Source organism: Fukomys damarensis, unplaced genomic scaffold (assembly GCF_012274545.1).
Source record: "Fukomys damarensis isolate Sample0158 unplaced genomic scaffold, DMR_v1.0_HiC HiC_scaffold_12, whole genome shotgun sequence".
Lineage (NCBI taxonomy): Eukaryota > Metazoa > Chordata > Mammalia > Rodentia > Bathyergidae > Fukomys > Fukomys damarensis.
This window is the reverse complement of record NW_022900924.1, coordinates 58,733,902-58,758,805: the sequence shown is the minus strand read 5'-3', so window position 1 is coordinate 58,758,805 and position 24,904 is coordinate 58,733,902. Positions and strand designations below refer to the sequence as shown.

The following is a 24,904-nucleotide window of genomic DNA, read 5'->3' as shown; positions in this document are numbered from 1 at the left end:
AAAGAAAGTAGAGAAATAGGAAGACCTCAGGCACCCAGCTCCTAACGAGCTCAGATCCAAACTGTGGTGTAAAGAGACTGCAACAGAGTAAGGCAGCTTTGAACACAAATAAATGCAAAGAAAGGAGCTGCCCCTTCCAGCAGGCTAGTAGGGGCCGCACCTGGGCTCACCTACACAGCAAGCTCAGGGCCTCTGGGATTTAGACCAGAGCGCCATCCTCACAGGCTGCTAGTTTACCTATTACTTTCCTGTGAGCTCAGATTTGCATACAAATCTCAAACCAGATTGGGAGGATGGAGAGAGAAAAAGGAAACCAATTCCAACCATAATAAGAGCAAACATGTGAAGTTGAAACTTGACGAGAAAACTGCAGATCTCCAAGAAATGTAGCAGCTCACTGGTGGAAGGCGCTGCACAGAGACAGCACTTCCACAGTTAGGTTCAAAATTTAATGTAATTCGGATCAAAACTCAAAGCAAGCTCTTTGTAACTTTTCAAAATACTCTAAAAAATCAAAATGACCTGATAGAAGAAATAGTCATGAACAGTTTAGAGATTTTACAGAAATTAAAGGAATGAAGAGGACTCATGTATTAAAATGTCATCTATGTGTTTCAAAAATCCAGCAATTAAATCGGTGAGATACTGACAAAGGATTCATGAGCTCCACCGTAGGCACAGCCTGAAATGCATTGAACTTGACTTACAGCTTGAGCGGCAGCTCCTGCTCACGGCCCCTGGCGGTCAGGGAATGGGCCTTTTGATACTGGTGCTGGGCCATTGTCCACCCGTTCTCCGGGAGGGTGAGGGACAGAGTGAGGGCGACCTTCGGTCTCACTCCAGGAAGGGCTGAGTGGGCCCTGCTGGCTCGAGAGCCCCACATGGGATGCGGGGACAACACACGGGGGAGGCCCCATTTCCCTGCTGAGGGCAGGGGCACAAACTGGAGTCTGGATTCCTTCTTGTGTCGTTTGCCATTTGCTCCTCAAGTCACAGAAGTGGCCGTGCAGTGTGGACGCGAGAGGACGCTGCGCACTCTCAGATCTCACACAAGATGGAAACAGGAGGGGAAGATGCCACCAGAAGCAGATGGAAGAGGAGGGACTTGGGAGAGACAGACATCCTGGCCAGGTGTCCCGGACCCAAGACCCGAAGGCATCAGAGCAGCCAGGTCCCAGGCAGGGCCCCGGAGGAAATGGGCGGCCAAGGAGAGAAGATGGGCGAGGGGCAGGGCTGGCCCGGCCAGCAGAGCGCTCTGGCACTAATTCCTGAGAAACGGCAGGCGCTTGACAAGGGTGAGTAGGGAAGCAACTGGACGCCTTACATTTACCAGGGTTACAGGCCTGCGCGGGGTCTGTTCTCACAATGAACAGAGGTGATGGCAGAGTCCTGGGGCTTCTTCAGAGCGAGCATGCTCCCGCCAGCAATGTAGAAAGCCTTCCAGTGGACATGGGCACCCACCCTCGAGCATAGCTGGGGAAAAGGCACAGATCAGGGGCCAAGAGAGGAGCTCCAGCCTGCAGCGCCTGGAGGGAAGCCATCCAAGGCGATGGCCGGACACCCACTCTGCCACCTCACGGGCCCACACTGTAGTGGACACCATCAGGAAGGGCAAGAAAATCACCTCAGGCAGGCACAGGTGGCTGCGTTTTTTCCCAGAGCTAAGCCAGGCGGCACACACCTAGACGTTAATGTTTTCATCCCCGTTAGAAAGTGAAAATCTTGTTCCTCTCTCGAATGGCTTTGGCCCTCAGAGCGAGCTAGAGGCTTGGGAATGACGACCCCCAGAGGTCATGAGCTGCCTCCTCCACCAGGGTGCATGCCATGGACCGGTGCTGACTTACTAAGCCCTGAGCCAGCCCCTGCTCAGCGCCGTCCCCTCCCAGCAGGCCCCTCGAATAGCCTGTGCTGGAGTCTGTATTTTGACAGGTTGTGGAGACGTTGCCTGGGGCCTTCTGTTTCACAAGAACCAAAATATATTTGCACTGAATTTTTCTCACAGACTCCTGTCAACTTCTTAGGAGGGCATATGGAGTTTTTTTTCTGACTTTTAAAAAGGAGAGAATGGTGTGAAATCAGGGCATGTGGATGAATTTCCTTGCTTGCTCTCGTAGCTGCATGAGAACATGTCACAGGGATGGGACAGAAAAGCAGGGGCAGACTGTGGGGCCTGGACTCACTTCATCCCCTGACCACGCGTGGCTGGGCCCCAGGGACTGCTCTTCACGACTGCTCCGGCCGCAGCGTGGCGCAGGCTCTCCTTCATCAGCTGCAGAGAGGCTGAGGGCTGTGCTGAGGCCCAGCACACGGTCACTTCCTGGCCCTGGGGATGCGCCTGGGAAGAGGGGCTGGGGAGACGGCAGGAATCCGGGTGTAGAGGCCCAGTCTCGGGGCTTCCCTGCACTGCATCTCCACTGCTCCCGAGAGGGCAGGGAAAGCCCACAGGTCAGGGGTGGCGCGAGACGGGCCACGAGCTGGCTGTGTCCTGCTCACCCCTCCGGGTCTGCTGGAAGCCTCAGCTCGGCGGTAGTGCTCCCACCACCCCTCTGTGGTCCGACTTGCCTCTGGAAGACCCCTACTGGAGCGGGCATGCTGAGTACCCCTGTAATCCAGCACTCTGGGAGGCTGAGGCAGGAGGGTCAGGGGCCCTGCCTGAGGCAGCACATTAGCGGGACCCTGTCTCAAAATTTAAGCAGAGGACTGGGGCTGTAGCTGAAGGCCAGGAGTGATCTCCAGTTGCAAACATGAATAAACAAGTTCATGTGGAAGACCCCTTTGCACCACTGTGTGAGTCTCAGACGTGGCTGTCTCTGTTTCACGAAAGCCACCTGTGAGGATTTCGTCCCCTCACCCCAGCCAAGAAAACCTGGCATGGAAAACAAATTTAAAACCAAAGTGGAGCAAATGACTCAAAGTGCTGGTGCCTAATAATCACGCAATCTCTTGGCTGTGAGAAAGAGGCTTTGGACTCCACCTTTCCCTTATTTCAGAAGAACCCTGGCCCCGTCTGTCCCAGGGTTTAGGTCCCCTACTGGCCTATTTCCCCCAGGCCACCTGCCATCCTGCTCCTCCCCACGGCCCCTGTGCTCAGCTCCTCTGTCCTCCTCTGCTTGGCTGCCACACCCCGGGTCCTGGTGACCTGTGCAGCAGAAAGAGGGTTGCACACACTACGCCCTGCCCCTGCTCCCAGCCGAGGCCCTGGGCCCCACAGTCAGCGCCTGAGGTGCGAATTCCGCTCCTTCTGGCCTCTGCATCCATCAGAAGCAAGCGCACAGCCAAGCCCCATGGGACCTTAGGCACAGGAGCTGCTCCTGGTGCCTGGCACACAGGTCTCGCGACACAGCTGGCACCACGGCAGCAGCAGGATTGCGTGGGGCCCTTGCCCCACCACACAGCCCTGGCGCTAGGGCACCTAGACCTGCCCGACTCTGTCCTCTGTACCCCAAGCCGCCCTGCTCCAAGTCTGCCATGCGCCTCCCCCGCACACACACACCCTGAGCCCAGGCTCACAGGAGGCTATGTCCCATTGCGGGGACTCAGTGGCAGGGGCACTTGGAGCTGTGTCCTCTTCCACCAGCAAGGAGGATGCCCGCTCTCACTGCCATCCGTGTGTACAATTCAGTCAGTGCTGTGGTGGAGGGACAGGGGCCCTCCATCCTCTCGGGAACCAGAAAACAGCAGATGAGAGCAACAGCCTCCTCCACAACTGTGTGTGTGTGAGCGCCTAAATGTGTGAGATTGTGGGTGTCGTGTGTGTGTGAGTTGGTTGTTTACTGTCAGTTACAGCAGACTATTCTGAAGTCTGAGCTGATGTACTGTGCTTCATTTCTGCTATCTTCATGCCATCTTTGGGAAATCACCGTGGTATTAGGTGATGCTAGATTCTAGTAGTTTTTTGTTTTTTTTAATATTCTTATTTGCAGCCAGCTGTGGTGACATTTGCCTGTAATCCCAGCACTCGGGAGGCTGGGGCGGCAGGATTACTTTGAGGTCAAGGCCAGCCTAGGCCACATATCAGAAAAACCCTCTTCTTTGGCAAAAGAAAGTTAAAAATAACTGGGAAACAATAGGTAACAGTGGTCAGAAGCATTGTTCCAGAAACCAGGCAGTCAGGGCAGATGTGCCAAGAGCACCTGCCCCTGTGGGAAGCATGCCGACCTGCGGACTCTGGGGCCCTCAGAGCCACCTGTGCCGGGCAGTCTCCCCCGCAGCGCAGGCTCCGGAAGTTGGGGCAGTCCCGCGGCAAACCCTCAGGTCTCGGCTTCATGGAGCTGTGTGTGCGTGTGAAGCAGTCACAGAAGCACCCACCCCTCGGGCCCACAGCACCCCGGCTCCCTGTCATTTTGGGGAGTCTCTGGGGAGGCCTCTGCCACGTGCCCACATGGCATGGCCCTGTGACAGCTTCACAGGCAGCCCACTGAGCTTCACACCAGGGCTCCAGGGTCAGCACTGAGGTTTTGGGGTCCCTTCCTGCATTAAGAGTTAAGAAGTGATGTTTATAACTGCATTGGTGGAAGTACTGAGGTACTACTACGTATTAAAGCATGCTGCTGGGACAGAGTTCAGTGTGCGTGTGTGTGTGTGCGTGTGTGTGTGTGTGTGTGTGTGCGCACGCACACGCACACACATAGTCCCTGTGCTGGGCACCTGTGTGCCCCTGGTGACATTGCCACAGCCCTGCCTCTCTTTCTCACTGACCCATGAGCTCCAGGCCACTGCTCACCTCTGCCACCTCCCTAAGTCGCTGTCCCCTCACCATCTCGCTGCAGGTGCTGGATCAGTCTGTGGCGAGTAGCTCTCCCTTCTACCCAGCATCCACACACACAGCCTTTCCCTCAGAGGTGTTGTATCCAGACTCAGGCACAGGAAGGGACGGAGCACGCCCACCACACACAGCCCAGTGCAGCTTCGTCGCAGCCCGGCTGGAACATGGGGTGCAGGTGTGAGCCCCTGGTCCCTCTAGAACGGCCTCAGCTTGTCAGCCTGGCTTCTGCTCCCCACATTCCCAGAGTGGGGTGGCTGGGCTGGAAAAAGCGCTCCTACTGTTCCAGCTAAAATCGAGGTGTCAGTTGTCAGGATAGCCAGGAAGAGCTGCCTGGCCAGTGCTTAGGACAAAGCTTTTACAGAGGCTTCTGAGCCCGTGAGGACCCGAGCCACAGGGAAGCTGAGAGCAGGGTGAGTGGGGAGGACAGGCGAGGACAGGTGCAGGACAGGCACAGCGTCCACTGAGAGATGCCGAGGACGTGTGGCCGGTCCCCTCCCTGACCCAGCCCTTGGTACTCTGTCTCGGTGCTAGTGACACAAAGGAGCTCTTGGCCAGGTCCCACGGCAGAGGAAGCCACTGCAGGGGCTGCACGGTAGCTGTGGCTGACATGCAGGAGGGAGTATAACACAGCCAGCCCCGAGGTGGCAGGCAGGGGACAGTCAGCGCCCCAGGACCCAGAGACCCTCCTCACACGGCCACCCTCCGTCCCTCTGCACATGGATGTCTGTGTGTTATGACACAGTCAGGCTCCTGATGAGCACCGTGGTGCCGCGGGGTTTCTGTGTCATTGTTAATGTACTGTTCTTGTCTTCTGTCCCCTTCTGTTGTCGGACCAAACAGAAGTATTCTGCTGTTTCTCTCTGCAACATCTCCACAGAAGTCCTAAAGGTCATCACTGCCACCGAGGAGCTGATTGCAGAGTCCACAGGGCCCTGGGAGCTCCCGCCAGTCCCTGCTGGCAGAGAGGAGGGGACATTTCCTCTCGGGACCAGCCAAGCAAGACTGGAGGAGCAGCTGACCCACCTGGAAGAGAACGTAAGGGGCAGACGTGGCTGGCAGGGGTGGGGGAGCATGCAGAGCAGCGGCCAAGGGCTCCGTGGGTCACCACCAAGTGGGAGGACATGCCACCATGGCCACCACAGCCAGCGTGGCCTCAGAGACCAGGAAACAAAAGCCAGACGAGGGTCCGGGCTGATGAGGTCGCTCTCATAGGGAGATGAGGGAGGAGAGAGGAGGGAGTTAGCCAGGCAGGGTAGGGCTTGGCTGGGAGTCGGCCCTGACCTAGGGCAGAGGAACTGGCCCTCCCTTGGCCAGCAGGGACATCAGTGGCTCTGTGCGCCCCCAAGCAGTCCCAGAGGATGCCTCCTGTAGGGAGCAAGTGTAACTGTAGCCGGGCACAGCGGAAATGCGGTCATACAGTAACACTAACAGTGACACCACTGAGTCACACCAGTGTTCCTGTGTTCAGGCTCAGCCAGGGGGAAGTCACTCAGGGCCATTGTGGTGGGCATGGCGCCAGCTTAGGGACCCTGCACAGGCTGAGGGCACCTGGGGGCCCAGAGCCAGGAGATGGTGAGGTTGAATGGATGGAAGAATCACCAAAAGGCATGAACACATCAGGGTGAGGAAACCATCTGAGATGCTGGCTGAAGAAACCCAACAGGTGAGTGAGAGGACAAAGCAGGCTCTGTGGACATCACGGGTAGCAGGATGTGAGGAGCCCCAACAGATACTGAGGACGGCCACACACCGAGGACAGCGACTCTGGCTGAGCCAGCCGAGCAGAGCTCTCTGGATGAGACAGGTTTATGAAGAAGTGTGCAGATGGGCTGGAAAAGACTCGAGCTGGCTGACAGTCAGCAAGGGGGTTGTGGAGGGCAAAGGGCATGTGAGGAGGCTGCCTGTGCCCTCGGGGAAGGGGACAGGAGCCCAGGGACCTCAGTCATGCACCAGACCTGCCCACTGTCCCCGCTCAGGACTCCAGCACAGGCAGCTGTCTTTGCCGTCTCCAGTGAAAACCCCGGCCCCATGCACAGAGCAGGAACCCACCGCCCTCCTCCCCGCCGAACTCCACACTGCGTGTCCAGGCCCCTAGGGGCTGAGCAGAGTCCTGCTGCTTTGCCCCATGGCCTCCTGACCACACTGAGACCAGGACGCTCGGTCACTCGCCTCCACAGCCCTTCTCTCTCCCAGCTCCGTGGCTGGTCAGAAGGAAAATGCCTAAAATCACATACATTCAAACTGACTCTTTTTAAGTTTTATCGGTACATGTTTGCAATACCCGAAGTTCACATTCATCTTGAGGAGCAAGTGCGTGTACTTGACACGGCGTGATTCTTTTTTAATCCTCTTCCTCTTCCCAAACACCTCCCTCCACCTTTTCCCTATGTCCATTCTTGTTTTTATTATGATTCTCAGCTCATGTCTGTGACATTGTTCTTTGTATTCATTGAGGTCTTCAAGTTCCAGCACGTATACGTCCAACCCTCTTACTGCCCCCCTCACCCGTGGTCTCTTGGACCTTACCTATTTGCAAGAGTTCCAGCTCCTTGTTTCCTTCTGTCCACCCTTCACTGTGCTCTTCCTCTGTACTTTGCTTTACTCAGATGAGCAATAGCACGTGGTATTTAAGGTTTTGTGTCTGACATTTTACTCAACATTATATTTTCCAGGTGTGTTCATTTTCCTCCAAATGTCTTGAATGTATCCTTCTTTGTAGCTGAGTAGCATTCCATTACATACAAAGTCCATTTTCTTAGTCCATTCATCTGTTGATGGGTATCCGGGCTGCTTCCAGGATTGAGCTATTAGAAATTGTGCTGCTATAAACATGTATCACTTTGGGGAAGATACCTAGAAGGGGAAGGGCTGTGTCGAGTGGAATTTCCGATTTTAGTTCTTTGACAATCTCCAAACTGATTTCCGTAGCAGTTGCATAGTTTACATTCCCACCAACAATGTGGGACGGTTCCTTTTACCTGCAGCCATGCATTATTCTTTGACTTCTTGGTGACTGCCAGACTTACTGGTGTAAGATGGAATCTTAGCACTGTTTTAATTTGCATTTCTCTCATAGGCACATTGAACATTTTTCATATGTTTGTTGGCCATTTGTAGTTCTTCCTCTGAGAAGAGTCTATTCATTTTAGTTGCCCGTTTCTTGATTGGGTCTTTTATTTGGGGTGATCTCATTTTTTTTTTTTTAGTTCTTTATATATCTAGATATTAGTCTTCTGAGGAGTTGCTAGCAAAGTTTTTTTCCCATTCTGTAGATTGTCTCTTCACTCTACTGCTTGTTTCCTTTGCTGTGCAGAAGCTTTTTAATTTGATATAACCTAGTTCATTGCTATTACCTCTTGCGCAGATGGGGCTCTATCGAGAAAGCCCTGGCCAGCGTGACTTCAAGTGTTTTACCTTTCTAACCTTCGAGTAGATTCAGTGTTTCTGTTTTAATGTTTAGATCTTTGATCCATTTTTATTTTAGTTTAGGACATGGGGTGAGATATGGGTCCAGCTTCAGTCTTTGCAAATAGATGACCAGTTTTCCCAGCACCATTTGTTGAACTAACTTTACAATGAAAACTACAGTTCTCTGAAAAGGGAGCCTGAAGAGAACATCAGAAAACCAAAGCGATATCGTGGATAGACAGATCCAATATTGTCACACTCCCAAAACTGACCCACAGATTTAACACGACCACAATCAAAATACCAACAGCATTCTTCTCAGAACTAGAGAAAACAATCCTAAAATTCGTATGGAACCAGAAGAGACCCAGAATAGCAAAAGCAATCTTGGGCAGCAAGAGCAAAGCAGGAGGGATCACAATACCTGATTTCAAGCCATACAACAAAGCTACAGTGATAGAAACAGCATGGCTCTGGCACCAAAGACATTCGGACCAGTGCAGCAGAACAGACACATGCAGCTACTTTGGTCTTCGACGAAGGTGCCAAAAGTGCATTTCTTCTTTGGAAATACATTTAGTGTAACGCTTGCACAAAATAAATGTCTCACACATTAATAATTGTGTTGCACAAGCACCATTGCCACTTTCTGCAGCAGCCCCATCAAGAGACGCTAGAGAAGGACCTTCCCAGAGCAGTTCCAGCCTTGATCACAGAGACCTTTCGTTCCCTCCCTCCCTGGGACAAGGACACTACAGCTTTCAAGACCCCTGAGAAGGAAGGGAAGGAAGGAGGTCCTGTTGGTGACTGCACTTTGCCAAAATTCACACAGCTCACTAAGTGCAGGAAGGGTGGCCTGGAGTCTTCCTGCCTCGGTTGCCGTGTCGGCACCCTGCTACTCCTCTGGGCCCTGTGGTATCAGCTCCTCTCCTGCCCTAGGAGTCTGTGCCCAGACATGGGGCCTGGAGAGGGCTGGGGCCTGAAGGGCTGTGCAGGGGCAGGTGGATGAGAGATTGGAGATGCCTGAAGCCTGCTTCATGGATGAAGGGACTGAGACAGCTCACGGCACACCTCGAAGCAAATTCTAACTAACGTGCTCACGTCTACTCTTGCTCCATCACCTCCCCATGATTTTGCTCCTAAAGAGAATTTGCAGATACAGTTGTTTCTGGTAAAGGACTCAGTAGTTTCTTCCTTCCATTCATGGAAGAAAAACATCTTTGTGTGTGTGTGTGTGTGCGCGTGCGCGTGCATGTGCGTGCACACACCAGGGACAGAACCCAGGGTCTTGCACATGCAGGCAAAAGCTCACCACAGAGCCTCACCCGGCCTCAGGAAGAGAGAGAACATTAATTCCAGTGCAGAGATGACCGGGCCTGGGTGTGGGAAAGGCCCCTGGGCCTGAGGAGGAGCGTCTGCACACACATGGAGCTTTGGGAGCAGACTCTCCTCCTAACTGTGGGTCATTCTGTCCTCCTACTTGTGAGAAAGAGAAGTGTCCACAGCAGTGTGAGTTCTCCCTTCTTGCAGGGAGAGTCGTGTGGTCCCCAGATCATGGGTCACCACTGTCCACCATCACTACTGTCATCAGCCAAGAAAGTGACATTAGACCCAGACAGCGGATTCTATCTCCTGACCCGCACAGTGGACCCTGCTTCAGGGCCCTGTGGTGAATGCTGTTCCCAGAAATCAGAAGCTGGTATTAGAGGCATTGTGACAAAAATGAAACCAGCATATGACTCGGGACAAATATGCCACCCTTTGTTCCATTTTAAAGTCGAAGGTTCTCTCCCTTTGGAAGCCACCAAGCCCCAGCCACATTTCCCTGACCACTTCCCCTCTGCCATGCTTTCTGTCCATGCATCCACTGCTGACAGATGTTCCAGGTTCTATGGGTCCTGTCCCATGCATTGTATGTTTAGCAGCATCCCTGGCCTCTGCCCCACTAACTGGTCACAGCAACACCTTCCTGGTTATGACTATCAGAAGTGCTCTGTATTTGTCAGCTTTCTATCACCATGACAAAATACCTGAGAGAACCAGTGTATGGGAAGAAAGGCTTCTTGTGGCTCGCAGTTTCTGAGGGCTCAGTCCATGGACCTGTGGTGAGGCAGAGGATCATGGCAGAGCACACAGTAGGGCAACATGGCCACCTCATGGTGCACAGGAGGGAGACAGAGCGAGGAGGGGCAGGACCAGTGTCCTACCCCTATGACCTGCCCCCTTCACTGAGGCCTCACCTCCTCGTGAGACCTCATCAGTGGGCAAGTCTACTTGTGGATTAGCACCCTTGGGGTCCAGTCACTTCCCAAAGCCAGCAGATGGCCTCAGGAGGCGTCTGCAGTCCCAACCACAGCAGCCTCCAAGCACCATCCACGATTAGGGACAGGGAAGAGGCATAATCGCCCCAGGCTTGACAGCAGATGTAGCAGCTCCCACAGAACCAGCTGCTGTATTTCTGGTGTGGAGCCAGCACTGAGCCCTGTCCAGCAAAGGCACGATGCCCCCCAGAATGTCCTGATGGACAACGACATCAGTGGTTGTGGACAGAGCCCTTTGGCAAAGAAGGGTAGTTTCACTCCAAATGCAGGTCAAGTGTGTCTGTAACGTAGGTTTTCAGTTCTAGACTCAGATTGAAAGGCTTGGGAAAATACATCTTTTAAAACAGAATATGATAGCAGAGACCCACACGTGAAACGTCCTGACTTAGAGGCCATGGTGGCTTCTTGTCAGGTGCTGAGAGCAGACAGTGCCTTTCTTTCTCCCCAGGGCTGTGTCAGGCCCCGGTCTGGGGCCTTGTCTGTGCTGAGCTTCTGTTGTGATGATTTGGGGCAGGGCTTATTAGCACACTGGCCCCAGGGACCAGAGACCTGTAGTGGCTGCGCCCATCCTGTGCCACAGAAGCTTCCCCTGTCCCCAAGAGTTACAGCCATTTCTGGGTCCTCAGCTTCTATGGCTCTGCGATCGATATGAGGGGCTCTCCTTCCCTCTCTGGCTCCGGATCACAGGGCCTCGGGCGCAGCTATGATGCTGTTCCCAGGGGAATTCGACGGAGGGGGGACAAGGCCTTGGGTGCAGCTGGTTTGGTTTAATCAAAAGGTACTCCGTGGGTCACACCGTAAAGAGTGCACCTCCATCCTCAGCTTGCTGCCTTGGTGGGAAACAGGAGCAGCCCCGTGGGCAGATCTGAGATGCAGAGAACGCTCACCTTGAGAGCTGTCTGAAGCTCACACACGGAAACCCACTCAGAGATACCCGAGCCCTGTGTCTGTGACCTGTGCACCCAGGCATCACATGCGCATCCCCTCCCCTGCTGCCCTTGTCCGCCCTCTTCCCTACCAGGGACCAGAAGGAAGTGCACGGCCAGCAGCGCCGTTGCTAGGTGGAAGGGGTCTCTGGTATGTGAACCCCTGCAGTGTGATGTGTCCGGCCGGGTGGGGCTGGGGGACACTTAACTCAGGGGTGATCAGGGAAGTGACGCCCCCATCAGGACAGTGCCATCTGGAACTGTGCCACTCCCAGCCATGAGCCACAGCCCAGAAAAGAGGGACCATGGGAGGCCACAGTCTCGGTGAGGACAGGAGGGAACGAAACACTCCTGATGTCTTTCTGTCCCTGCTTTTTTTTTTTTTTTTAGCAATATGGGGAATTGAACCCAAGGCCTTCACACTTAGCTACATCCCCACTGCTTTTTATTTTGAGATGGGGTCTTGCTAATTTGCCTAGCTGGGCTTGAACTTGCAGTCCTCCTGGCTCAGCCTCCCTGAGATGACAGACTTGCACTAGTACACCCACTCGTACCCGCTGCCTGCAACCTCCTGCTAATGTCCCACCCCACCACAAGCCCAGGTGACATGAAGCTGACCTAGGTCAGTCTCACGGAGCAGAGCAGACGGACTGAGAAGGACAGACAGTGGGCTCCCCACCCCCCACTCCCTCCAACCCCATCTGAGGACTGGCCTGCCTCGGCCTTCATCCTCACTGTGCAAAGGGCAGCCCAGTTCCCTGACTCCCACGCTCCAGCCTCTTCCCACTCTGCCCCTTTCCCTGCCACCAAGAGGTGGCAGCAGACACCCAGAGTTGTCCCTAGGCCGTGGTGGGCAGCCTGTGCCAGAGGTGGTGGCACCACACACAGCAGCTGTGCTTAGGAAGACCAGCGGTCCCTGTCCTTCCTTGACCCCTAGCCTGGTCTCAGGGCAGCCACACCCACAGCGTGCTCTGAGGCCCGTGACTTGGGAAGTGTGTGCGGCTCCTGCAAGGATCGCTGAGGTCAAGGCTGCCAGCACGAACCAGTCCTGCATACAGAAGCCAGGGTGTCGCTCCGTCCCCTGGGGGCCTGGCGCAGAGTCTTCCTTAACACACACCTGTCCTGCTCAGAACTCCCCAAGGCCTCACCAGGTCCACAGCTAGGTTTGAAGACATGGGCTGTGCAGACAAGGCCACCGCGGTCCTGTCCGCAAGTGGATGGAAGGAGGACAGCAGTCTGGGATGCTTCTCGGATAGCGATGGCTCTACAGCCAGAGGGGCACATGCGCCCTGCAGGGCCTGCGGCAGAGCCAGGGTTAGGCTATCCGCCCTGCAGCAGCTCTGGGCGCGGCTTCCTGCTGAGATGCAGTGACCCAGGACCCAGCATCCCTAGCTCGTGCCCAGTCCTCTTCCCAGCGGGGCCTGGGGAAGGCTCGGGACCTGCCCACCTGGAGCACAGGGTTGCATCGTACCTATCCGTGCCGGCGTGGCCACAGCGTTGAGGCCCATCAACCCGGCTCAGCAAGTTCCTATCACCTCCTCATCCCTGCCCGTCAGGTGTCACCCTGCAAGGCCAGGCCTGCCGAGGCCAGAGACAGAGCTCGGAGGGCGGGCTGTGAGGGGCAGTGGAAGAGGCGAGGCCCCGGCCTTCCCAGCGCTGGGGCTCTTTCACGTTGCTCTGTCTCAGAAAAGAAGAGGGAATTTTAGCAGACGCCTGTGTTGGAAATGTGACCAGCAGTCAGGGGGCACAGTCTGGGGGCTGCCTTGAGCCCGTGAGGCTCCTCTGGGGAAGCCAGGGTCCAAGGCCAGGTCGTGTTTCTGCTCGCCACACTTAAGTGACTCATTTCAAGTAAATCACAAGTCAAATTTTGTTTAAAGAACTAAACATATTTTAAGGTGATACCTAAGTAAATTTATCATTATTAATATGGATGGGAAAAGGCGTTTACAAAGTGTAATAAACTCCAACACGCTCTTCCTTCTCTCTCTTCAAAACTTTTCTTCAAAAATGTTAGCACATCTTAGAATACTTTATCCACTCTGCACCTTTGAAATACGGAGGTGCCTCGTTCCTCCACAGCTCTGGGAGGCCCAAGGTCGCGATGGGCACCCGACAGTTTGCCGGTGGAAGTGGGATTTTGCTGAATGCCTCTGTTCCTGCACCACATTGAACTCATCACTCCTCTCATCGGAGGAACAGTGACGACGAAATAAACGGTGAGGGTTTCAGAGGCAGCATCTCCCCACACTCAGCCCGCGGTGAGGGGAAGAGAAGCCGAGGGCGGCCTGCTCGAAGCACTGTGACGGATGAACGGACAGCTGGACAGACCGATGGACGGTGGATGCAGGTCCTTGTGGGAGGTGCCACACAACACCTGCAGCGCCGTCTGGTCGGGAGGCTCCCACAGCCGGGCCCTCGCTCCGCCCGGGCGCTCTTCTGTGCCAAGCTTTCGGCTCCACCGGGGTGGTGCGAGAGACCCACAGGACGGGCAGGGCCTCCCGCCTCACGGTGATCACACTGGCGTCTGCCGTGCACGTGGTGTGGCTGCTGTTCAGGGCACCTGGCGCGGCCCAGCGCCCTCCGTCAGCTCGAGTCACAGCAGCGTGGGACCAGCGTGCGCTCTGCTCAGCTTCACTCTGATGCCTGCGACTCCTGCTGAGTGGCGAGCGTGCCGACCGCACACGGGGACCAGTCTGCAGCAGCTGCCGCCTGAAGACGACCGTGTCCCTCGTCGTGGGTGGCTCCATCACGTTATTGAGGAGGCTGAGGAAGCGTTTGTGAAAACCACCTCTACCTGCTTGTCAAAACATATCTTAGCGGGGCCGGTGACTCACGCCTGTCATCCCAGCACTCTGGGAGGCTGAGGCAGGAGGATCACAAGTTCAAGCCCAGCCTGGGCAACTCACAGTGAGTTAGTGAGACCCTGTCTCAAAGTAAAAAGTAAGAAAAAGTTTGGGGATGTAGCACAGTTCAAAGGCTCTGGGTTCACCCATCAATACTACAAAAAAGAAAGGTCTTTTATTTCAAATTACTCTATCTGATCTGCTCTCTGATTTCACTAGCTGTCAAAAAATTACCCTAACTGACACAGATTTCATGTGTCTCTCCTAACATCAGATTTTCTTCTAAGGAAGTGCTTTCCTACTCTAAATTTCAAGTTCACTTTAATTCCCTTAACTCATTTTCAACAAGCAGAAAGACATTCATCAGCAATGATTTGCTCAAAGTTGCCAGTTATTTTAAACTAAACACTCCTTTCGTGGTGAATTTTTCTCAGTTACTAAATGCCAACCGAAACCTTCACAGGGAAAGACCCTGTCATGAGCTTCTGTCTGTTTCTCCACACCCCTTTTGACGAGTCACTGGGCAAACCGGTAACTCAGAGCTCACGCTGAGTGCTCTGTAGGTTTCCTTACAGGCAGCTCACTAGTCCATTTCCTGAAGAAAGGCTGGAGGGGAGTGGCTGGCTGTGAAGCATACGAAGGCATCTTTCCTGCGGGGACCCCCTTTCTCCCTCGCTCCCTGTATCTTGGGCCCCTGCTGAGAATCCCAGGTATGCGCACCTGAGCAGCCGCCTCTCCCCACAGGTGTACCTGGCAGCGGGAACGGTGTACGGGCTGGAGGGCCAGCTCACTGAGCTGGAGGACGCTGCCCGCAGCATCCACAGTGGCACCCAGGACACAGAGCTGGCAGAACTGGAGGACCAGGTGGCTGCGGCTGCTGCCCAGGTGCACCACGCAGAGCTGCAGGTAAGGGTGAGTGGCGCCCACCAGGGCTGTCACCCTCGGTGGGCTCCAGGGAGGGCATCCACCAAGCCTGCCCTCTTGAGCACAGCTGTCTCCTCCCTGAATCACAGCTTCTGTAGCACTCCGGGATTCTCTTTAAAGTCCTGTGCTGGTTTCCTCCTTGGCAAATCACCTGCCCCACCCAAGACCCCTTGCTGTTGAACCCCGAGACTATCTTTCTCCAGTCATGGCCACACTGTTGATCACTTCATGCCCGTTTCCCCACCTTGGCCTACAAGCTCCGCGAGGACGGGACTGTGCCTGTCTCACTTAGTGTATGACTCCGGTGCCTCTCACCCTGCCGGACACAAAATAAGGACATTCATGTCTTTACGAGGATGAACTAAAATACAGTGACTGGGGCCAGGGATTTAACAGTGTTACCATACCTGCCTCGAAAGCGCAAGGTCACGAGTTCGATCCCTGGTACCAAATAAATAAATAAATATAAAATACAGTGATTGCTGCTGCCAAGCACCCAACAGAAATGCAGGCTGTGAAACACGACAGTGTCCTCATTGACCTCACTCAGCAGATCTGTTACTGTCCAGGGGCCTTCTGGTTCTTCCCTAAGGTCAAAATGACCATGAAAAGGCTTTGAATCCATTCAAGACATCAAGGTACCCAGGACAGCGCAGCTAAAGACCACCCCCGCCCCGAAAGGACTCCAGAGCTGCTGCAGAAAGTGACGAGAACAATGGGAAAGAGTATTCAGAGCAGGCAGGGTTTTGAGGAGAACTGATGGTAATGTGTCTTTTACTTCAGATTATTCGAAACATTCACCATATTTTTCAATCGCACCTCCTATTTCTGTACACCTCACATTTTGGAACTATATCTTTGGGACCACTTCTGAATAGAGACTGTGACGATCTAAAGAATTATGATTATGATTTTTAAATAGCCAAAAATCACAGCCACTGCTGGCACTGTTGATGAGAAGGGCGTGGTTAATGCCGTGAGCTGGGGCTGGCTGCATCACAGTGGTCCTGTTGGCTACTCATCAGCAGCCAGAATAGTTAAAAGGCAACTTTCCTCAATTATTTTCCATAAGTGTTTCCCAAGATTTAGTAAATTTATTGTCAAAGTTATAGAAAGCAGAATCCAATCATTTGTGTTCTAGTGCATTGCATAGCAAATAGTCTCTGAATGGTTTAGCAGGAAATAATATTATTTATGAGTGTGTAGGAGGGTCTTATTGGATAATTAGTTATTTCTACTTCCAAATTTTTCTAGGCTTAAATTATTGGATCCCTAGTTTGTGGAGTCCCACATATTTTTCTATGTGTTTGAATGTACCTATTAAATTATTATTCATTTCTAAGCATCCCAGTGGTGTGGATAACACCCAGTGCTCCAGAAACTTACTTCCTGCCAAGAGTTGTGCTTTGCCTCACTATTACAACTTAATCTTTTCAGCAACCCCAGGAGGTGGCAGCTTCTCTAATCACCATTTTTTTATCTTCAGAAACTCAGGAGGCAAAAGGTTGAGCCACTTGCCCAAGGTCAAATGCCAGAAAGTCGTGGGGCATGGGGATTTTTGTCCATGGCCAAGAGTGTGCAGCGTGTGCACAAGTTGCCCGCCCCACCACAGCCCCGGGTTGACCCAGGTGGGCAGCCATAGGGCGGACCCCTCCACCCCACCAGGTGCTACCAGAGCAGAGGCTCAGCTCCTATCCACACAGGCGTGGAGGACCCTGCCCATCCGTCTGTCCATGAGCCTGCGTGGAGTCCTCCTGGCCCTCCGTACCAGGAGAAGTTGCTCACCTGAGCCCCTGATCCTTAGCTGGGAACAGAGCCCGATGCCAAGCTGTTAGCTCTGACACCCAGCATACTCAAGAGCTGGCTCCATCAACCCTGGCCAGCGTACCGCCCAGGGCACTGCATCTTGGGGGGACTCAGGCAGTTACAGGTAGGCCAGTACGTGACAGATAGATAGATGACGACAGGCAGATTAACAGAATGTAGGCAAAGTTAGCCCTCAGCAGTTGCCTTTCTGTTCTCTTTGTCCTTTGTCCTGGGCACTAACACTTGAGGAGTCAGTGCTCCTCACTCCAGAACCTGACTGCCAGCAGATGGGCGGTCAGCAGGGCACTCTCCCTCTGGAGGAAGGCCTGCATCCGAGCTGCTCCCAGGCTCGAGCAGCACTGAGTGCACAGTGGTTCCCAATGACTGAAGAGAGCATAGCCCACAGCTTTTCTCAGAGGCTCCTTGATGTATCTGCCTATAAACCAAAGAAATGCAGCTGTCAATGGGAGGTTTACAGGAGTCTGAGCACAGAGGTGGCGGCCCTGGCCTCCTTCTGGGGTGGCTCCTGGCAGCTGAACTTTTGTTCTTTCACCACCTGTCTCCTTCCCCTCCCCTCCCCCTCCAACTCCTCCTCTGACCAAGAGGTCCCCTCTCAGTGAAGAAGAGTCACCCACGTGTGCTGATGACCCTTCAAGCCTTCCCTGTGTACCTTGACTTAGTCACTTTCCTGTGGCTGGGACACAGTACCCAACACCCACAGCTTAGAGAAGGAGAGGTTAGTTTTGGCTTGTGTTTGGCCGACTCAGAGGCAGGAAGCCATGGCAGAAGGGTCTTGCGGAGGAGAGCTGCTCAGGGCATGGCAGCCAGGAAGCAGAGAGGGAAGGGAGGAGCCAGGAGGGAGACAGACACTTCTAGGCCACGCCCCTGTGAGTGCCTCCACTAGATCCCATCCCCTCACCCCAGGCCAGCTGTGGCCCCATTACCCAGTCACCTTTGAAAAACCCCATGTCTGAGCACAAGAGGCTCTGGGGACATCTGGGTCTAAGCCTACTGCACCTCTCACAGTGCCTGTCTCCATGGACTCTGCCCAAAAGTGTCCAGTGACCAGCAGAAGGTCTAGGGGTGCTGGAGCACAGCACGTGGTAGAAGGACCAAGAGGTGGAGCTCACGCCTGCAGCTGCCAGGTGGCCTGGGTGGGGCTCCAGGGACCCTCAGGCTGCACCATCCAGCAGTGGCTGAGTCCCGCCTCTTCTGGGACTCCGAGGTCCCTTTGTTGCCTCTCCTGCCCCACCCTGCATGGCGCTAGGCTGTGACCAGTCCTGAAGAACACAACAGCATGGGAGCCTGGCACCGGGCACCCGCTGACCCTCAACTGTGAGTGGCAGCATCCCATGAGACACCAGCTGCCCACGGTTGTGCTGTGGCCTGAGTGGGCTCACGTATTCCAAGCCTGGAGCATGCGCCTGGTGTGCAGTGCCCTTCCCAAGGCCGAGGACTGTCCCTCCTCACTGGGCGAGATGACCTGGTCCTCCCCTCTGTGTCAGACTGGAAGGAAATGTGGGCTCCCCACCCTCCCCGGGCATAGAGGAGGACACCGATGAGTGAAGAGGTGGACTCAGGCAGGGCCTCCAAGCCTCTCCCCAGGCCCAGAGGCCGCAGGTGAGGTGCAGAGCTGTGGGAGAAGAGCACAGGGTGCGAAAGTCACTCTCACCCTTCAAAGCCCCACTCAAGCAGCAGCGCAAACAGAGCCGACTCCATCTGTTTTCTGTTGCTGTAACAACGCTGGTGGCTGAGTGCCCTACAAAGAGAAGTGTTTTCTGCCACTCCCTGAGCTGGAGGTCAAAGCCCAGGCCTGGGGAGCCCCGTCCTCTTGGGCTCCGGAGGTGCCGTGGCAGATGGCACCGCACAGCTCCAGTGCGTCCCACAGACGGCACAGGCCAGCACTTGGTCCCTGTGGGGCACAGCAAGGGGTGGAGGAGGCAGGGCCTCCTGGGGTCCTTCAGCTTCCAGGGTGGCTGGGCTCAGAAAGGATCGGCGCTCTCCTGACCCCTGAGCTGATGAAAAGAGGGCTCCCACCTCTTCCCTCTGGCTCCCCGGCTGTGTGACCCGCCCCTCCCATGAGCGCCTTGCTCTGGTGACACTGCTACATCCACTGTGCTGTGACCGGGGACGTGGGCACCGGCTTTGGAGCCTCCAGGTCTGTGAGTGAGGGAGCCTCTCCCGGCTCTGGCGTTCTGTGCTGGAATGAAAACAGCTGAAGCTCACAGTGCAGCGGGAGCCAGGAAGCCAGGCCGTGTCTGCCTTTCTCTAGCTCACTATCTTGGGAACGGCTGGGCACCGCGAGCACCACGACGGTGCCCATGACCTGACCAGGTTCCCCTGCCCCCAGCGCCTCAGGGAATCTCAGGCCTCAGTGGAGCACCTCTGCATGGCTTCTCCATCTCCAGCAGCCTCCGTGGTCCCTGGCTTTCACTGCCTAGCTGTGCTCTGACAAGGTTGTTGGCCTGCACTCGAGCTGTGAAACGAGAAACCTTGATTACAGAGGAAAGAGCAGGTCGTCCCTTTTTCCTGCTGCTTGGGACACATGGAGGCAGACTGGCTCCCCGAATTAGTACCACTCCAGCCAGCACCCCACTCCGACACTTTTTCCCTGCTGACCCTGTCTCTGTTGCCTTCAGATCTCAGATATTGAGAGCCGGATTTCAGCTCTGACCCTCGCAGGCTTAAACATAGCACCATGTGTGCACCTCTCAAGGAAGCAGGAGCAAAGGCGAAGGAACCAGGTGAGTTATCCCTCACTCCCTCTGTGGAAAACTTGGAACCCAGGAAGTCACAGGATGAAGTTTCTCCAGCTGACAGGTCTGTGTTGTTCACAGGTGCAAACCATAGACACCTCCAGGCAGCAGAGGAGGAAGCTACCTGCTCCACCCGTGAAAGGTGAGTGTGTAGCACAACCTCATGCTACCAAAGAGCTGGACCCAGCCACCTAGGTCAAGAGCCTGGAGAGCAGAGTGAAGGAGAGTTTGCACCCAGAACGGTCCTTGCACATCTCAGCAAGTCCTGGGACAAGGACTGGAATGTCCACGGCTTGCTTGGGAGGTGACTCCAGGAAGCACTGGAGGGACAGGAAAGACATTAGTAAGCTAATGCAGAGCACTCTGACTTACAGGTTCTGCTCTGGGCAGGTGAAGCAAACCCTCCTGGGAGCCACCAGGAGACAGCGCTGACCACTCCTCGGGGTTTCCTGGCCACAGGGAGGAGACTGGGCATTTGACTGCTACCCCACCCATCGCTGGCTGAGGTCACTGCCTGGACCTTCTCACCCTGCTGGAGTGGGAGCTGCTGGAGACAGGCAGACAGTATGCCAGGAAGGGTCTCTTTATCCAGAGGACACTGCCAATGGTGTCCTTAGATTCAGGAGCCACAGAATGATGGTGCAAAACTTGAAACTTAGATTTGCAAACCAGAGGAGCAGGAAGTCATGAGATGTGGGTTTGGGCCTAGGTTTAGCTGCTTGGCATTCAATGCTTATATTCTACAAACCCTATATATACAGGTAAAACCCATCTCAGCCCCACAGTCCCTTATCTGAAAACTTTGGGTCCAGGTGTGGCCCACCACTGCCAGGCTTTGCACATGGAAGTTGGATTATTGTGTCCCAAACACATGACATCTGGGCTGGGTCTGGTTATCAAGCACAAGTGCCCTTGCGGCAGCAAAGTCCGAGAACATTCACCCTGCAGGGATGGACAGGGCTTCAAAGTCACAGATCATTCAGATCAGGGCTTGCAATCAGATGATTTAGCTCCAGACTTACAAGAATGTACAGATTTGGGACCCTTTTATATTTCAGGGTTGCGAGTAAGAATTCATAGACTGTATTAGGCAATCTCCAAGCTGCCTTTCCCCAGAAAGCTACCAACCACGCCTTGATATATTTGGTCAATCATAAAACAACACAAAATAGAAAGAATTATAATTAGCTATGTACAGGAGTGAGATAACAAGTCTAGAACAAGAATTTGGGCATCAGGCCACCGGTCTGTCTTCCATTCTAACTGGTGCTTATTCTGGGTAACACTTACTCCCATTTACTTCCTTTTAGCTGAAACAATTGAGGCATCTTCAGTGACCACCATTAAAATGTTTAACCGCAACTTCATTCTCCAAGGCTCCTCTACAAGCAGGCGTACAGATAGCGGCACGCAGGATCCAATGGTAACTATCACCCCATCTCAAAGCCCGTCCCTTCTACGCTCAGTGGTACCTCCATTCCACAGCCTTTGCTCTGCAGCCCCCCAGCAGCACCCCAGGAAGCATCACTTCGTGGGCTCGTGCTCTTTTGGGTTGACATGGTTGGGAGCCAGCCAGGGTGAACAACATCCTCTGAGGTATCGTTGGCCTCTCTAACGTGTGGGTGTAGCCTCTATTTCCAGCTTCTTGTAGAAACCAGGTTTGATAAATGAGAAATAAAAGCTATGCACACAGGGAGTAAGGGCTGGTAGAGGTATAAGAGGTTTTATTCTGTCTTCGGTTCATATTCACTTTGTGAAATTTTTTGTTAGCCAATTATCTGCCTTCCTAAAAAGGGTCAGCAGCTGTCCCTCAGTGTGGTAAGGTTGAGGCAGCGGGTAATTCGCACAAAGTGGAGGTCATATCAAGAGGGGAAAGCCAGCAGGTATGTAAGGATGTGCTGCCATGATTCCCAGGGAGAAGGGCAAGATTTCATCTCACCCCTGTGCACACACAGGAAGTGGCGATCCCTAAGTTGCTGTGGACAGACCATGTCTTAGTCTTCTCGCTGGGACACAACACCTGATGCCCACAACTCATGGAAGCAAAGTTTTATTTTGGCTCACATTTCAGTCCATAGTCAGAGGGCTCCAAGGCAGCACAGCATGGCAGAGAGGCCTGGTGGAGGAAATTCACAACATGGTGCACAGAAGGCAAGGAATGTGAAGCAAGGAGCTGGACAGGGAGATAGACCTGTCCAGGCCACACCCCCAGTGCCCACCTCTTCTGACTGGGCCCTTTCTCCTAACAGCAAGCCAGCTGTAGACCCTGCAATCCAGTCACCTCCACCACTTGCAGCTTTGGGCACGTCTAGAGGTAAACCTTACTGGGCCATGTCTGAGTGTGGCAGGCGCCTCACACACCCGCTGCCCCTGCCTCCCGTTCCACCCTGCACTTTCTCTTAGAAGCACAGAAGCAGCAGGGCCTGGCACCATGGTGGGCACAGGAGTTATTCTCTTGGGCTCCGCATGGCACCCCAGCTTCCCAGGCCTACTCTTCCCTGGTCAGCCAGCATACCTGACCTCGCAGAGCCCAGTCACCTTCCGCCACCTGTCCCTTCAGAGGTAGAACGACACCTGTTACACTGAAAGGGCAACCCGCCAGCATTAGGGAAGGAATGGTCCATAAAGAAGATTGTTAAAAAGAAATAACCATTTGCAGAGCTCTGGGGGTGGGGTGGACAGGAGGAAGCAGGTTACAGGGAACGGCTCGCTCTGGGGGACAAAGGTGTGTTTAAATAAAGACCGCGGTGGTGCTATGGCCCTGAAAATGTACCAAGTGCCATGCGGCCGTGCACTCCACCGTGGTGAGTTCTGCACTGTGTTGATTCTGCGTCAGTAAATTATTTTTAAAATAAGACAAAAATAAAGTGCCTTGAAGTAACATGAGAAGGTTAAAACGGAGGGCTGCACAGTATGTCCTAAGAAAAAACAATGACGCTGGAAGGAGCAGAAATACTACTTTCAAGTAGTGTAGAATTCAAGACAGGAAGTGTTCAGGGAAGGCGGAGGCTCAGGCAAGCTGAGCCCATCTTGATCTGGCCCATGAGAGAGCAGCACCATTTACTGTGTGATTTTAAAACCTTTTCAGACTTCAGCAGTCCCATTGCACCAGAAATAAATACCATTTAGAGAATTCACTAGTGTAATTATAACTGTGATTAAAATGTCTATCTGACTTTACGCTTTACAGATTATTCACTTTCTAAGCATCAGAGGAGCATTTGTAAAAATTGGTTTTGTACCGGCTTACACAGGGAAGCTGGAAACACTCCCAGACACGGGTGCAGAGCTCTGTCCTGCGACCACGGTGCTGAATGGAACTGGCACCGTGGCTCAGGGCAGTGCTCGGTGTCGCCCGCAGGAGCCGGCCCTGGAGTCTGCTGTGATGTACTAGTGCCACTGAGCACACTGCCAGTGACCCACTGCCCGGCCCACACGCCAGTGCCTTCACCAACAGCCATGGAGCCACGCGGGTCCAGACAGGAGAGGCCTAGGAGGCCACAGTGACCCCTTGCCAGAAGTCCACCTTGGAGCCAGGCCACTGCCCTGCCCACATGGCCTCAGGCTGGATCCAGCCCAGCGGGAGGGGGTGGGGTGGGGTATTTCGTCAGTGTCTGCCTCACTCCTTTGTTGTCTTCCTAATCTTCTTTTCCTTTGTCCCTTCGGTCAGTAAACTTCTGTGCCCATGACTGTCCCATGGAAAATCGTTGGAGGGAGGAGGCGGGCATTGTCACTTAGCTCATCACCAGTGCTTGCTGATCTGCCACAGACATTCTTCATGTAATGAACGCCAGGAAAAGCGAGGGCCCCTGCGTGAGCCCAGGGATGGTGTGACATGGGGCCCACTGTACAGAACAGCATGGTCCTCCCCTGGCCCATCCAGAACGCGTCCCGCTGAGGTTCGGGTTCTTCTGGGGATAGGGGACAGCTTCAGGACTGCTGCCATCAGCTCCTCCCTAGGGCCTGTCTGCAGTCAGTGACCGCACCTAGGTGAGGTCTGGGTAGACGGCCCAGACCCAGCACGGGAGGCTTGTCCTCCAGAATTTATGGACCAGCTGATACTCAGCAAGGTAGCAAAATGACCTCCAAGACAATAGTTAAGGAATAACTTCAGAAATGTAGTTAGGAAGAAAGCGAGGACAGACTGCAAACGTAGCAGACCCAGGAGCAGACAACTGTGTGCAGCGTACTCACTCTGAAACGGAAAGGGAGTCTCACTCAGCCACTGGGAGTTAGCAACATCTTTTGAGCATTTGCTCCTGATAGATTGTGCACCTAAAAAGGCAGTGGAGCAGGCAAGGGAATAGGAGACTGCGCACTGGGGGCGGCCCAAAGGAGGCAGCCCTCTCACTTAACCCTCAGACCTCCTTGGTAAGTAAGCCCACTTCTCGGATTTGGAAACCAAAGGCCGAGAGACCAGCTTTGCCCAGCACCACACCTGTGTGCTCAGCGTAGCAGGAATGCCTCACAAAAGCCTGGCTCTGTTTCCAGATTGTGTTCTTTTGCGCCCCTGTGCACCCCCAGACTTGAGTTGCTGCCAGTCCGTGTGTTAAGTTCCACTCCAGAGCAGGTCTGCCTGCCTGCCGAGAATGCTTCTGCTCATGCTGTGTATGTGTGCTCCAACCGATGTGACTCCTTTGAACAAGTAAACTTCAGCTTTTTGTTCTGTTGGTGTGATTCAAAGCAAAGCAAAATGAACCAAAAACTAATTTTAAAAACACAACAACAAAAAAAAAGATCTGACTTCCAAATAGAATGTTTTCCTTAAGAGGCATGAAAACCAACTATTGTTGTGTTGCAGTGTTAAAATACTCCGTTTCTTGATAAAATCAGTGTACTGTGTAAGCCTTGCAAAAAAGAAAAAAGTTTGCTCTATGACATTTGAATTTTTATAAAGGTTTCCTTGTGCCAAATACGTGCAAAGATTTAATTTACTATTTAAAAACTATAAACATATGTTATAGTTCCAGAGAATTATTTTGTCATCAAGTGATTTTGATCTTTAGTGTCAATATTTATATTTGATTAATTTTTATAAATGAAAATATTTTAAAGGTTTAAGAAAATAAGGACGACGGGACAGTATCTCTGATGGCTTCCAAGAGTCATGCTTGCTTTCACGTTATGTGCACTGTTGACAGAGAGGATAAAGAAG

The 24,904-nt window shown here is 53.6% G+C and overlaps 1 protein-coding gene across 8 annotated transcripts in view; it reads left to right on the top strand.

Moving 5' to 3' along the window:
* The window catches only part of Myrip (myosin VIIA and Rab interacting protein), a 192,788-nt gene that overhangs the window by 164,318 nt on the left and 3,566 nt on the right, over positions 1–24,904 (top strand). For 3 of the 8 annotated variants that reach the window (XM_010624524.2, XM_010624522.3, XM_010624523.2), the window contains exons 12-16: positions 5,606–5,800; positions 15,008–15,169; positions 19,633–19,737; positions 19,831–19,891; positions 21,060–24,903. In XM_010624524.2, the coding sequence (XP_010622826.1) occupies positions 5,606–5,800; positions 15,008–15,169; positions 19,633–19,737; positions 19,831–19,891; positions 21,060–21,364 (828 nt within the window). In that variant the 3' untranslated portion in view covers positions 21,365–24,903. The remainder of the gene's footprint in view (positions 1–5,605; positions 5,801–15,007; positions 15,170–19,632; positions 19,738–19,830; positions 19,892–21,059; position 24,904) is intronic. The other 5 variants (XM_033762662.1, XM_033762661.1, XM_033762664.1 and 2 more) reach the window with 4 other exon arrangements.